Source organism: Elaeis guineensis, chromosome 1 (genome assembly GCF_000442705.2).
Source record: "Elaeis guineensis isolate ETL-2024a chromosome 1, EG11, whole genome shotgun sequence".
NCBI lineage: Eukaryota > Viridiplantae > Streptophyta > Magnoliopsida > Arecales > Arecaceae > Elaeis > Elaeis guineensis.
In genome coordinates, this window is record NC_025993.2 from 170757582 (window position 1) to 170773455 (window position 15874).

General features: G+C 48.5%; 1 protein-coding gene across 3 annotated transcripts in view; it reads left to right on the top strand.

Annotated features, from left to right (window-relative positions):
- The first annotated feature begins 306 nt into the window (after positions 1-306).
- The window catches only part of LOC140853591 (probable serine/threonine-protein kinase PBL16), a 50067-nt gene continuing 34499 nt past the window's right edge, over positions 307-15874 (top strand). The window contains exons 1-6 of one of the 3 annotated variants that reach the window (XM_073248252.1): positions 307-503; positions 929-1116; positions 1207-1351; positions 1471-1598; positions 1727-1859; positions 13525-14121. In XM_073248252.1, the coding sequence (XP_073104353.1) occupies positions 371-503; positions 929-1116; positions 1207-1351; positions 1471-1598; positions 1727-1859; positions 13525-13886 (1089 nt within the window). In that variant the 5' untranslated portion in view covers positions 307-370 and the 3' untranslated portion in view covers positions 13887-14121. Of the gene's footprint in view, positions 504-895; positions 1117-1206; positions 1352-1470; positions 1599-1726; positions 1860-13524; positions 14122-15874 lie in introns of those variants that run through there. The other 2 variants (XM_073248248.1, XM_073248243.1) reach the window with 2 other exon arrangements.

Here is a 15874-nt window from a genome sequence, read left to right on the forward strand (position 1 = left end):
AACTTAAGATATTGTAGCTTTGAACTCAAGTTCGAACTGAGGACTCATATTTTGTAATCAGCTTGATCAATAAATCGGGCCGACGACCACACCAGTTGGATAAATGACTGGTCCTAAAGATTGATCTTGGAATCGACTATTTCACCACTTGGAAGGCAAGTGTTATGGTGATTATTCACCATTTGAATCTTCCGCACTCTGGGATCCTCTTCCTCTAATCGAACGGAGGGAAGGGCGTTATGAAGCGGTCCAATGGGGGTTTTATGAGAGCCGTTGGATCCAAAATAGATGAGGTGGCAGTTATAAGCAAATGCACCGCGCGTCTTCCGCGCGCGGGGATCCTCTCCCCTAGCTATTATATGCAAAATAGATGAGGGGTTTTATGATCCGCGCGTGCTTCTCTCGCCATTCCGGTGTTGCGTACCGTGGAGCCCTGGAGCGTGCGGAGATGGCCGCCAAGCAGAAACTTCCGGCGCAACCTTCCGCCGACCAATGTCGATCTGGTCAGCGTTCTTTCGCTCAATATCTCTCTCCCATGCTGTTCTCTATCTTTACTACTCCAGATTTCTTCTTCGAGTTTTAATATTCAATCTATAACTCCATCTTTAATCCTCCTTCCTTATGGTTTATCATCTGGTTCGACATCTCCGTTTTTCTAGAGGCCTCGCCTGCGCGAGTTTTGTGGTATTTTTTTTTTTTAATTTTTTTAGCAGTCTTATACGCAGAGCTGCAACTTCTTATTTGATTCCTCTGGGTCATAGGTGCTAGGATCTTAACCTAGAATCGAGAACTCTAGGTCTATGCTCCTTTCTTAGGGTTTATATGGTTTCACATCTCTGTTTGTTTTTTTTTTTTTTTTAAAAAAAAAAAACTTAATCTCATATTTTGATGTTAGAACAATGCGAAATGGCGGGGGTTGAAATACCAGTCTACTCTTATGCTGAGTTGAAGAAGATAACAAACGGGTTCAGTGCTGAGAATTTCATGGGCAAAACGTTTTCATCGAATAGCCTCCTCTACCGAGGCGAGATTGTTGATAAGGAATCGAATCTCGTCCGGAAGGTGATTGTGGAGATGCGGAAGAATGAAAAAGATTATGATCTTAAGGTTTGGCAGGTGGGGTTTGTCAGTTTTGATCATAGTTTGAAACCCATCAACTAAAAATTGTTTTCCCCTCATCATCATCATCATTATTTGCCCATGCAGACTCAACTGAATGCCCTCAAGGATCCTGCGATAAGTAGTCACCCGAACGTGGTGAAGCTCCAAGGTTACTGCAACAGTGCCTGCGATCTGGGTCTGGTCTATGACTGCCATGCCTTAGGCACATTGCATAGTCTTATATTTGATGGTATTAAGATTCTACATATCTTTACGTTTCTTTGGCATTGTACTCCTATATTAAAAAGAAGAAAAAGAATTTCTATTAATGTTTCTTTCTATTGCAATTTTTTTTCTGCTACTTCACAGAAAGTTTTAGCTGGAGCATGAGGATGAAGGTAGCTCTTCAATTGGCAGGTGTGCTTCAGTTTCTTCACTCTCAAGAGAAGCCTCTTATTCTTTTGAACTTTGAGCCTCGCAGCATTTTGGTTGACATGGTTTGTAAAATTTGAACCTTTCAAATTGAGAATTTCATTATGATTACTGTAATTCCTTTTTTGCCTTTCTAGTAGTTAAATTTATGACAGCTAATTGTCATGTTCTCTCTGTTCTTGTTTTGTCACAGGACTTCAATCCCTTAATATTTGGTTTCGGTCTAGCCTCTGGTGGAGTTTTGGGTATTATTGATCACAGAGTTTTGAGACTCATAATTCTGAACGGTCCTCAGGTGTATTTAGATCCAGAGTACACTTTATGTGGTATGTCATGTGTTTACAGCTTTTCACGTAGATAGATACTGGAAATTTGGAATCAGAGTTTTGGCAATTTATTTTGATATATTATTTTTTTCTGTATTGCCAAGGCTATCTAAATAGCTCCTTAGAAAGTGGTGAGTGATATCAAGTAATAAATTATGGTACTAGGTTAATGCAGCAGTGTATCTTTCTTCTTTGAAAGGGCATATAAAAATGATCTGCAATTGGAAAACTAGGATCTCTATGATTCCACTTAATAAAAATATAGCTGGATTACATGTAGAATAATGGGCAATGATAAGAATGGAACAAAATGAATTTTATGGCAACTAACACCAGCTCGCAAGTTGGGTTGGTTTACCTATACCCCAAAACAAAATTTAGGCCAAGTTGGGTGTATTCGTGATTCATGTTGTGGGTTAAAATACCATAATTAAAATATCGCATATTGATAGATCTTGGATTTTGTATTTGGTTATTTAGCCATATTGTGAGTACTTGGACCATATGAAGAGTTAGGATAACAAAGTGAGATTTTTTTTTTAGATTTTTATCTTTTGGTTTTTCTATCACATTGTTACATTTCAAACAATTAACTGGATAATTCTGTGAACAGCTGAAATGACATCAAAATTATAAAATATTAGCTTAGTTTACCTTGATTTTCAATAGAGAAATATTTGCTGCTTTTGCAATGCAATCCATTGTATAGAGTTGATCTGGACTTGTCATATTATAATATTTTCAAGTGTATATATATAGCTGACTTGGAGAGGGTGAACCTTGACATGAAACACTCTCTCTGCACCTGGGAATAAGGCAGTGTATATCTGAAAACAATAGCAGGAGCCTTGTGCATATAATGTTGACTTTGCTAACTACGTCGTGTACGTATGCAAATAAATGTGTGGACATGTATGTGCTCCTCTTTTAGCACTGATGAATGCTGATTGGACTGAAGCTTGGAATTCCAAGATTCTATATCCTAAAATACCAATGTCTTCTCATGTCCCTTTACTCTCTCCCATGCTCCTATTTGTCCCTGCCATTCAATCAGTGAATGGGTATATGATCTAGTAGATGAGGCAAGACTATGATTTGATGTATGTTCACTAGCATTTTTAATGTGTCCCTGTTATTATCTTTTTCTCTTTAGCCTCTGGAATCTCTCAAATATTCCCAAATCATCCACAAATCACTTCTTTTTGCTGGTCGCTGCCTCCAGTATTCCCAAATCGTCCAGCTCGATCAAACCTGAAATTGTGGTTGGGCTGAATCTTCTGCCATCCTGTTTGGGTCACTTTCTTGACTTTTGGTGGTTTCTCAAGGAGGTTTAGAGGCTAGCTGTTTGAGGAATATCACAGAAGAAGTCTAGTTCTTGGCGATGTAGGTACAGAAATTTGTAAGTATATCCTTGCTGTGCTATTCTTTTTCCTCAGTACCATTCAGATCTAAAGCTTTTGAGTAATTAAGTGCCAGCAAGATTCTTAGCTTGTATGAATTATTGAGATGTTGTCGGTCATGTAACTTAAGTTCATTGCTTTGTAGTTACATCATTATTATTGCTTATCACTTTTGGGAAACATTTTGCTCTTTTGCCCCTTATAAGTTGGAAGCGTTGATCAATTAATTGTTTTAAGTGGTCGAGCAATCCTTCTCTTCCATCTTTGCGTTCTTTATGCGATCTCTTAGCATCCTCTCTTGCTTCTACCTTAATATGTTACTTTCTTGATATAATTTCTTCATTTTCTATCTTTTTTCTCCCCATTGGAAGTCAGTTACTGAATCTTTTTTCTGCACGATCACAGGAGTACATGTATTGCAATAGTTTAAGGCTATGCATCTAAAGAGCATGCCAAATGAAGCATAAGAAGAATTCAGCATTGTTTTTTCTTCATGTTCTCTACTTTATTTTTTGTTGTTGCAGAAACTTAGTTTTACATCTGAATTAAAACTATTAGCAATCCTCTTTTTGGTGGCTGTCATGGGCTCTCTCTCTTTTTTCTTAGGAATGTAAAGGCTACCCTGTTTATATGTGATAGGGGGGTGGAATGGCTAATGGCAACAGTTGCAGAGTCCACCTCTAATGTAAAGTAATGGGACCATTTACAAATAGTAAACAATCAAGTTACAAGGCACCCTAACTTCGGTTTAGTGGTACTCCCTCTCACCTCCAAAGCTAAGGTCAAAGATTTCAGTCTGTCAGTCTGGAAGTGGTGTTATCTCTGAAGACTTCATGCCTGCCCTGCCTGGGAATTTTTTTTCTCTCATCCAGGTCACATGGTTTATATTACTCAGATTGCGCAGGTAGCTTGTACTAGGAGGGTGACTGTTGGGTATAAAATACCCGCAGCCGAAATCCCCATCAGAACGGCTCCGCCCGGACTCCTACGGGAGCCGGGCTCCACCTTCGACATTAGCGCGGCTCCGCCCGGGCTCCACCTTCGACATCAGAACGGCTCCGCCCGGACTCCTACGGGAGCCGGGCTCCACCTTCGACATCAGCGCGGCTCCGCCCGGACTCCTACGGGAGCCGGGCTCCACCTTCGACATCAGAACGGCTCCGCCCGGACTCCTACGGGAGCCGGGCTCCACCTTCGACATCAGCGCGGCTCCGCCCGGACTCCTACGGGAGCCGGGCTCCACCTTCGACATCAGACCGGCTCCGCCCGGGCTCCTACGGGAGCCGGGCTCCACCTTCGACATCAGCGCGGCTCCGCCCGGACTCCTACGGGAGCCGGGCTCCACCTTCGACATCAGAACGGCTCCGCCCGGGCTCCTACGGGAGCCGGGCTCCACCTTCGACATCGGCGCGGCTCCGCCCGGGCTCCTACGGGAGCCGGGCTCCACCTTCGACATTAGCGCGGCTCCGCCCGGACTCCTACGGGAGCCGGGCTCCACCTTCGACATCAGCGCGGCTTCGCCCGGACTCCTACGGGAGCCGGGCTCCACCTTCGGCATCAGAGCGGTTCCGCCCGGGCTCCTACGGAGGCCGGACTCCAACCGCGGCCGAACCTCAATCGACAGATCCGCACCCCCTCGGCAGGTCGCGACAACAATCATGATCCTGTTCCAGGTCCTACAGCGGATTCTACGCGGCTTCAGCAGCGGACCCATTACTCCCTGACAGGCTGTACCAAACGGCCACGATTCTGTCCCGCTCCCTGCGGCAGGTGCTGTACGATCCCACTACTCACTGACAGCTAGCGGCAACGGACGCCGCCCCACTATCCGCAACAGGCCATACGTGGCAAACTATGACAATAGCCACGAGTCTACCCCACCACTCTCCGCAATTAATTTCCCTGACCGTGGGCGGCCCACTACCAGACGGTTGCAGGTGTCACCATCAATCCGTTGCCCCCTCTGCCTATAAAAGGGGGATCCAGATACGTTATTCTCTAAGCCCTCTTTTCTATCTCAAAACTCTGCTAAATTCTCCGTTCGAGCACTCCATTTTTGTTGAGGCAGAGTACTGACTTGAGCGTCGGAGGGTCTTGCCGGAGCAACCCCACCTCCGGTTTAGACTTCCCTTGCAGGTCCCGGCGGCGGCGACCGCGGCTTCTCCGACTCCAGCTTCTCCGGCGCGAACAGATTTCTGCACCAACAGGATTGGCGCTAGAGGAAGGGCGCGAATCTTCGCAGCACCCTTGTTCTTAAAGGAGCGCTCAACGGATCCGCTTCCGGCCATCTTTTCCGGCACCCAAGCCTTCTTTCCCTGTCCAATGCCTTCTCGCGGGGTTTCTGCACAACTACCTCTGGCTATGACCGCCGATAAAGGGTGGTCGGGCGACCAGTCTCCGCGGGATTCCGTTAATGTCATCTCGGGGGAATCCCAGCAGGAGGCGATCGGCAAATCGGCTGCACCCCCCAAGCGGCAAAAAGTCGAGGAACCCATAGCCTTCACTGAAGAAGACGCCCAGGGAGTCCAATTCCCTCACAACGACGCGGTCGTAGTTTCCTTGAACATAGCAAATTATGATGTCCGTCGCGTTCTCGTCGACAACGGAAGTTCGGCTGACATCTTGTTCTACAACGCCTTTTCAAGAATGACCACTCTTGGCGGTCATCTAAGGCCGATGTGCTCCCCCTTGATAGGGTTTACTGGTGACGCCGTTCCGACGGAAGGAACGATAGCTCTAACTGTGACCGCGGGTCAGCATCCAAAGCAGTCCAGGGCTCTGGTGAATTTCCTGGTGGTAAAGGCGCCATCTACCTACAATGCAATTCTTGGCCGTCCCGGCCTCAATGCCCTCAGGGTCGTCGTTTCAACCTACCATTTGAAATTGAAGTTCCCCACCGGCAAGGGGATTGGAGAAGTTCGGGGAGACCAAGCGTTGGCCAGGCATTGCTACAACATTGCCTTGCAAAAGAACGACCAAGTGGACCTCTGTCCGGTCGACGGATTGGACGCGCGCGATGACCTTACTGAAGAGAGGGGTGGTCCAATCGAAGATCTAATATCGATTCCTTTGAATGATGGAAATGCGGAGCATGTTGTGTCAATCGGCTCCAACCTGGAGGAGGGGGTGCGGGTGCGTCTTGTGGATTTCCTCCGAAGGAATGCGGACGTTTTCGCATGGGTCCCGGCGGATATGCCGGGGATCGACACAAAAGTCATGGAGCATCATCTGGCGGTCGACCCTAAACATCGGCCAACAAAAGAAAAAATCCGGAGTCATGCCCCGGAGAGGCAGAAGGCAATGGCCGACGAAGTGGATAAACTTCTCGAGGCCGGATTTATCAAGGAGGTCAATTATCCAGAGTGGATCTCCAATGTCGTCTTGGTCAAGAAAGCGAACGGCAAGTGGAGGATGTGTATCGATTTCAAAATGCTAAATAAGGCTTGCCCAAAGGACAGTTACCCCCTCCCCAGGATCGATCAACTGGTGGATGCTACCTCGGGCCATGAGCTTCTCACTTTTATGGACGCGTTCTCCGGCTATAACCAGATTAGAATGGCATCGGAAGATGAGGAGAAGACTGTTTTTATCACTAATCGCGGCCTTTACTGCTACAGGGTTATGCCGTTCGGCCTCAAGAACGCAGGCGCAACCTATCAGCGGTTGGTAAATAAAATCTTCAAAGAACAAATCGGCCGAAACATGGAGGTGTACGTGGACGATATGCTCGTGAAAAGTAGATCTTCCGGAAATCATGTTGCCGACCTCGAGGAAACTTTTGGCGCTCTTCGAAAATACAGAATGAAGTTGAACCCGACCAAATGTGCTTTTGGGGTAACCTCAGGAAAGTTCCTGGGCTTCATGGTGTCGGGGCGTGGGATTGAGGCCAATCCGGAGAAAATTCGCGCCATCCAGGAGATGGCCGCCCCGCGGTCGATCAAGGAGGTTCAGTGCCTCACTGGAAGGATTGCAGCTCTTAATCGCTTTGTCGCGAGGTCGGCTGAGCGATGTTTGCCCTTCTTCCAAACCCTCAAACAGCCGAAGAACTTCTGTTGGACCCCTGAATGTCAACAGGCATTCGAGGAATTAAAGAGCTACCTTAGCTCACCTCCACTACTGGCAAAGCCCGAACCTGGGGAGGAGTTATTTTTGTACCTGGCAGTCTCTCCCACATCCCTCGCGACAGTCCTTGTCAAAGAAGAAATAAAAATCCAGCGGCCGGTCTACTACATTAGCCGCGTGCTGAGGGACGCCGAGATCAGGTATACTAAATTAGAGAAACTGACCTACGCTTTGTTGATTGCAGCTCGGAGACTCCGACCTTACTTTCAAGGGCACACGGTGGCGTTGCTCACCGACCAACCGATCAAAGCGGTTTTGCACCGAGCTGATATTTTTGGGAGAATGACGAAATGGGCAATCGAGCTCACAGAATTCGACATCAACTACCAGCCTAGGCCGGCAATAAAGGTCCAGGTATTGGCGGATTTCATAGTAGAATGCACCGTCCCTGAGGAGGCCGAACCTGAGCAAAGCAAAATTGACGACCTGAAGACTCAACCGGACTCCTCCGACGAAGAAGCCAGTTCCTTCGATGGCTTTTGGACCCTCCACGTGGACGGATCTTCCAACATGGCGGGCGCTGGTGCAGGCCTGATCTTGACCAGCCCGGAGGGAGTCGTCGCGGAGTACACTCTGCGTTTCGGATTCCCCGCAACAAACAATGGAGCAGAATATGAAGCTCTAATCGCAGGATTGAGGGTCGCTAAGGAGCTTGGAATAGACCAACTCCGGGTGCACAGCGATTCCCAACTTGTAGTGGGACAAGTCAGCGGGAGCTTTGAAGCGCGGGAGGACAGTATGGCCAAATATCTTGAGAAGGTGAAGGAATTCACCCCCGCCTTCAATAATTTCGACATCAAGCAAATTCCAAGATCGAAGAATGCCAGAGCCGATTTTCTCTCCAAGCTAGCAACAGCGGCTCCGGCCGAATTGCCCAAAGACGTCCTCTTTGAAGTTTTAAAACACCCAAGTACGGAAGAACCGCAGCTCGTAATGGATATTGACCACGAGCCCAGTTGGGTCGACCCGCTGATAACCTATCTTAGAGATGGGATTCTCCCCCAAGACGCAAAAGAGGCCCGGAAACTCCGAAATCAAGCATCCCGGTACATCCTCTATGAGGGCAAATTATACAAGAGATCGTACTCCTTGCCTCTCTTGAGATGTCTCCGACCCTCAGAAGCCGACTACGCTTTATGGGAAGTGCACGAGGGAGTTTGCGGAAGCCATTTGGGTGCCAGATCTCTATCCCACAAACTACTCCGCCAAGGGTACTACTGGCCAACAATGCATCATGATTCAATCGAATATGTCAAAAAATGCGATCGATGCCAAAGGTACGCCAACGTCCAGAGACAACCTGCTACCGAGCTCACACCCCTGAGTGCCCCATGGCCTTTTGCGCAATGGGGGATGGATATTCTTGGCCCCTTTCCCATGACGTCCGGTCAAAGGAAATTCCTCCTTGTAGCAATCGACTACTTCACCAAATGGGTCGAGGCCGAACCACTAGCCAAAATCACAGAAGCGAAAGTACAGGATTTCGTCTGGAAATCAATAGTGTGCAGGTTCGGTTTACCTCGAACACTGATCACTGATAATGGACGGCAATTCGCGGGAGCCAGATTTGCTGAATTCTGTGAAGACCTAAACATCTCCCACAAGTTCACATCAGTGGCCCATCCCCAGGCAAACGGCGAAGCCGAGGTAACGAACAGAACCCTTTTGCAGGGAATCAAGACAAGGCTTGAAAAAGCGAAAGGAACTTGGGCGGACGAGCTTTACCATGTGCTATGGGCGTACCGAACTACCCAGAGGTTACCTACAGGAGAGACTTCCTTTGCTTTAGCCTTTGGTACAGAAGCCGTCATCCTGATCGAACTTAAACTCCCGTCGGCACGAGTCGTGGCGTTCGACGAACCCCAGAATGCACAAAATCTCAGGGCCAACCTCGACCTACTGGAAGAAAGGCGGGAGATCGCTCAGGTCCGAATGGCGGCCTACAGACAGAAGGTTGCCCGATATTATAACGCCCGAGTCAAGAACAGGACATTTAGAGCGGGGGATCTTGTACTCCGACGAGCTGCTGTCTCACAGCCGCAGGCCCGGGGGAAGCTAGCCCCAAATTGGGAAGGACCTTATGAGATCAAAGAAGTAGTCCGACCTGGAACTTATTATCTTAAGGAGCTCGGAGGGGCCGACCTCCCGCGACCATGGAACTCAGAAAACTTACGGATATACTACCAGTGATTTCATCCTAATCAAAAAATGTGTGCCCACTTGTCTAGGGACAATTCAAGCAGACGGTATCAAAAACGAGAACGCAATCTTATAAAAGTCGAAGGCCCGGTTCCTTTAGACCGGATGGGGGGAGAGGCCCTACAACGCCCCAACGTGCCCCCACAGCCCTGTTAGGGACAGGAGGAGAACCTCGCCCTAACTTGAGCAAAGTCGAAGGCCCGGTTCCTTTAGACCGGATGGGGGGAGAGGCCCTACAACGCCCTAATGTGCCCCCACAGCCCTGTTAGGGACAGGAGGAGAACCTCGCCCTAACTTGAGCAAAGTCGAAGGCCCGGTTCCTTTAGACCGGATGGGGGGAGAGGCCTCACAACGCCCATATGTGCCCCCACAGCCCTGTTAGGGACAGGAGGAGAACCTCGCCCTAACTTGAGCAAAGTCGAAGGTCCGGTTCCTTTAGACCGGATGGGGGGAGAGGCCTCACAACGCCCATATGTGCCCCCACAGCCCTGTTAGGGACAGGAGAAGAACCTCGCCCTAACTTGAGCAAAGTCGAAGGCCCGGTTCCTTTAGACCGGATGGGGGGAGAGGCCTCGCAGCGCCCATACGTGCCCCCGCAGTCCTATCAGGAACAGGAGGAGAACCTCGTCCTGACATGAGCAGGGAGTAAGGCCCGGACTCCTACGGGAGCCGGGTTCCGCCACAAAAGGTTTCGCCCGGACTCCTACGGGAGCCGGGTTCCGCCACGAAAAGGCTTCGCCCGGACTCCTACGGGAGCCGGGCTCCACCTTCGACATCAGCGCGGCTCTGCCCGGACTCCTACGGGAGCCGGGCTCCACATTCGACATCAGAGCGGCTCTGCCCGGACTTCTACGGAAGCTGGACTTTACTTATGACTTTGATTACAGAAAGACTTTGCCCTAATTCTTATGAAAACTATGCTACTTCAACTTCCAGGAGCTTCTTCGAACCTAGCCCCAACTCCAGCGGAGAAAGATCCCAGCAAACCTAACAAGTGGATATCTCCTAACGGCAGGAAAAACCGAAGAGAAGCCCGGCGAAGGACGACCCCACATGAACTGAAAAGGTCGCCGACGGTCTTGGAACGGCATGACACAGGCAAAGAGAAGGAAAGAAGTTCGGCAGACAATTATTTGACACGAGAGGTAAACAAGATACTGAAATCACTATTTTATTTGATAGAAGCACACACTACAGGACCCAGCGGGTCAGGAAAAAGAAGATACACGTCATCGCAAGTATCGCGAGCACGATTCAAGCAGGACGAACCAGAGGCCGCTCCAAGCCATGAACTCCATCTCTATCCTTCTCAGTCGCGTTCTCCAGTGCGTGTTACAGCTCTCACCCCATTCTGTTCCCAAAGTCCCGGCCTTAGCGAGAAAGGGGTGGGATTGATCTCCGGAGGCGGCGGGGGTAACGACGGCAGTAGCGAAGACCTGTTTCAAGAAGAGCCGTAGCCATGACGGCCGCCACCTGAGACGCTCCGGCAAGGTCGGCATGCGCTACTTCCACCGTCTCCGCAACAAGTTCTACCGCCCCGCCGTCGACCGTCTCTGGTCCTTTGGCCCCGACGGCGTCAAGGATCCCGTCATGACTTGTGACGTCTATTCTGCCCTCTTGACCGGTATTGCCCCGCCTTACTGCTCCGAAATTCGCGGGCAGAATAGCTTTTACAACAGCCCCCGATATTAAACCCCTGTTGTTGAAGGAATTCTTCCTTGGGCCCCCTCTGAGATGACAGAGATTCTCACCGACCGTCGTCCTCCTCCTCACCTTCCTCCGAGCCCTAACAATCCCCTCAAGAACAGCCTCCAGAGTTGAGGACATGGTGTGGAAACCCTCAGAGAAGGATTGATGGGCAAAAGGCGGCGAGAATTGGTGCGAGGGGAGCAAGACTCTCAGGGAAAAAGAAGAACGCCAGGATGAGACCGTGAATGGATCGAAGGGTTTAAATAGCCGGCGGATCCTGGCGCAGTTATGACGGCGAGAATTCCTGGGCCAGATGGTGTGTGCCGCGTGTCGCGCTTATCCGCTTCGTTGCTATCGAGGGTTGACCGCTCACAGATTTCCACAGAGCGACGCCTGGGATCGCGTTTCAACGGGGGTTCCGAAAAGACTTTTCAAGTCGCCTTTGCCAAAAAACGGATTCTGACACGCGCGCATTAAGTGGGGGCAGCTGCGCACAGGGATCGAGGGGGCAATTTCGGCTGCGCATCTCTCTCTCTGTGTACTTCCTTCGCTTGAAATTCAAACTTGGAAGTAGGGGGACTGGTGTTGGGTATAAAATACCCGCAGCCGAAATCCCCATCAGAACGGCTCCGCCCGGACTCCTACGGGAGCCGGGCTCCACCTTCGGCATTAGCGCGGCTCCGCCCGGGCTCCTACGGGAGCCGGGCTCCACCTTCGACATCAGAACGGCTCCGCCCGGACTCCTACGGGAGCCGGGCTCCACCTTCGACATCAGCGCGGCTCCGCCCGGACTCCTACGGGAGCCGGGCTCCACCTTCGACATCAGAACGGCTCCGCCCGGACTCCTACGGGAGCCGAGCTCCACCTTCGACATCAGCGCGGCTCCGCCCGGACTCCTACGGGAGCCGGGCTCCACCTTCGACATCAGCGCGGCTCCGTCCGGACTCCTACGGGAGCCGGGCTCCACCTTCAACATCAGAACGGCTCCGCCCGGGCTCCTACGGGAGCCGGGCTCCACCTTCAACATCGGCGCGGCTCCGCCCGGACTCCTACGGGAGCCGGGCTCCACCTTCGACATCAGAACGGCTCCGTCCGGGCTCCTACGGGAGCCGGGCTCCACCTTCGACATTAGCGCGGCTCCGCCCGGACTCCTACGGGAGCCGGGCTCCACCTTCGACATCAGCGCGGCTCCGCCCGGACTCCTACGGGAGCCGGGCTCCACCTTCGGCATCAGAGCGGTTCCGTCCGGGCTCCTACGGAGGCCGGACTCCAACCGCGGCCGAACCTCAATCGACAGATCCGCACCCCCTCGGCAGGTCGCGACAACAATCATGATCCTGTTCCAGGTCCTACAGCGGATTCTACGCGGCTCCAGCAGCGGACCCATTACTCCCTGACAGGCTGTACCAAACGGCCACGATTCTGTCCCGCTCCCTGCGGCAGGTGCTGTACGATCCCACTACTCACTGACAGCTAGCGGCAACGGACGCCGCCCCACTATCCGCAACAGGCCATACGTGGCAGACTATGACAATAGCCACGAGTCTACCCCACCACTTTCCGCAATTAATTTCCCTGACCGTGGGCGGCCCACTACCAGACGGTTGCAGGTGTCACCATCAATCCGTTGCCCCCTCTGCCTATAAAAGGGGGATCCAGATACGTTATTCTCTAAGCCCTCTTTTCTATCTCAAAACTCTGCTAAATTCTCCGTTCGAGCACTCCATTCTTGTTGAGGCAGAGTACTGACTTGAGCGTCGGAGGGTCTTGCCGGAGCAACCCCACCTCCGGTTTAGACTTCCCTTGCAGGTCCCGGCGACCGCGGCTTCTCCGACTCCAGCTTCCCCGGCGCGAACAGATTTCTGCACCAACAGTGACAATGGGTTCTAATTAAAAAAGAAAAAAAAGAAAAGGAGAAAAGGGATGGGTTGTGGAAGATGAGAGGACATGTAGCACAACGCACAAGCATTCACACCTAGATCTGTAGTTGGAGTCCTCTGCATCATATTCTTAAATATGTTTTGCTGGCAAAGATATTGGTAGCAAAACTGAATGCCTTGCATACTTTCTTATACCAATGAAAAGATTGATTTCTGAATAAAGAATGTATACATATGGGGTTCATTGTGGCCATCTCTTGCAGTCAAGTAATGCTTTTTTTTTTCTCTTCCAGCTTCTCAAATATATCTTCCTTCAAAAGTGTTCACAGAAATGCATCTTTTGTTGTTCTAATAAATCCTGGTGGCTGGTGGCAGGTATTACCATTGGCCCCTGGTGTGATGTCTTTAGTTTTGGTACCCTGCTTCTAGCAATGATCACCAAGAGCCATGATCAAGAAGTTGGCAAGATTATAGCTCGAAGTGAATATTCCTTTTTGCAGAGATTTTATGGGATTAACTTTGCAAAATTCATTGTCCTAAAGAATTTCTGGAAAGATGGTAAGTATCACATCCGTGATAGTGCTGCTGTTACAAAACTGGCTGGGAGATGCGTGAAGAGTTGCATGATGGGGGTAAAGAAATATCATGAGCGCCCTGGAATGTCTGAGGCTGTCAGCATCTTGGAATGCTTGCGTGTGGTGAAAGAGCTTGGCTTACACTGCAGTTCTCTTGCATGATGACTTCAATCCATAGTCTGTTTTCTTGACTTCTTGTTTCATGGGATGCTACTGCTGCTGGTACTTTGTTTTCATCAGATAAGTATTTGTAGATATTTTTCCGTTGATGTTTGTCAAACTAGCTGTATCCGTGAGCTATTTTTTGTTGATATCTAGATGATATATAGCTGTTATGGCTTTCTGTTAGTATTCACATATGTTGGACTTGGAAATATGAACATTTTTCTCTTGTGTAGCTGTTACAGCTTTCTGTTTGATGATGTATAGCTGTTATGGCTTTCTGTTGTTCTCTTGCAGGTTCATTGAAGGTAGACTGGATAATAACTCGAGTGGAATATCTAGACAAACTTGTAACATTTATGTGATCTGTTATACAAGGCAGCTGCTGCTCTGAGGACAATGGTGTTAATTTGTTATCATGGTCCTTTCCAGATTCAGCAATCCATTTCAAGCTCACTGTACTTCTTTTACCTGAAAAAGGGGAAAAAAAAACAGCATATTTTTACTCTTGAGAATTAGAAGTTGCACATGCAAATCAATGAGGTGACAGAAGCTAATCAATTGCAATTCACCGGTCACTTCTCTCAAAGCTTCTATGAAGCTAAGCAGGCTGCATGTAACTCCAGAAGAATATTTAGACATGCAGTCTGCTTGGTTAGATGCAGGCTGAGGTACCAATTTGCAGGTAAAAGAAGTTCTGTGAGCATGAATCTGTGAACGAGATCCATAAGTCACCATCCAAGCAAATTCCATACCGGACATTGCAAAGTCTCGTGCAATGTTCCAGAAAAAGATTCTTCCACTGTTAAATTTGCCAAGGACAATAATATGAAATTAATGACGTTGTCCTCAGAGCAGCAAGCATAGCAGCTGCAAATTGTATGACAGAAAAGGTATTCCAGATATGTGTATGGAGGGGTAAACACTTTGTTGCTGGTGCCCACCAACTAGGTTAGAAAGTGACTGGAAACCAAGTAGGAGCAGTGCACATGAGAAAACACAATCAATATAGGCTGGGTTAATGTACATGTTTTGTTGGATTAAAGTTGGCAAGTTCGGGAAAGTGTTTGTCTGATGCGTAGGTTGCGTAAGATTATCATAAATATGTTTCTCCACTAATCAATGAATCAGCAGGAGTATCAATTTCCTAAAAGAATTGAGACATGCAATAAATTATGGGAGCTTCCATCTGCACTTGCATTGATGCAGCTCATGATAGATCAATCTTGTCTTCTCTGAATATTGTACTTAGTTTGTGCATCAGTGTTGTAATGGGAACTGGTTTTACTGGTTTTCCGACATGTGCATTGCCACCACAAAAAACTCTAATAGACTAAAATAAGTCTGACTTAACCTGATGATCCTAACCATCTATTCCAATCAATCTGGCCATTTGATCAATGTTTTATAGAAACAAAATTGGTAACATTGGAGAATGGAAATCAGGAATGCCATAGAAGTAGCCTGCGAAGATATTGCACAACAAGAGATCAACATAATAACAGATCATGCCATAAACTTTTTCCCTGTACTAAGAAGGAGGAGTAAAAGTCTTGATATCTGAAAGGTCAAGAACTCATTCCCTGTACTAACAAGAAAGAGTAAAAGTCTTGATATCTGAAAGGTCAAGAACTTACCAGTCACATCAATGGAAAAATAAATTCAGATGGACATGGTTTGTGTATAACATGCAGCCACTCTAATAACATCTAATAACATAAGAATAACAATATGCATAATATCTCAAGTAAGGTGTCATATTTAGATGATCTTATACCATGAAAGATAGCCACCGTGCACAAGGTTGTATGCATGAAATAATGACAATAAACAGAGTCATCGGTTAGCTAACGTAAATGACCAAGATTCATAAGCTCAGTATACTATTATCAATAGCGGGATACCAATCAAAGATTTTGTTGGTTAATTGTGACTGTCTCAAATTTACCAAAATTTGATTTCTTCTTCATTAGATAGATGACAACAGC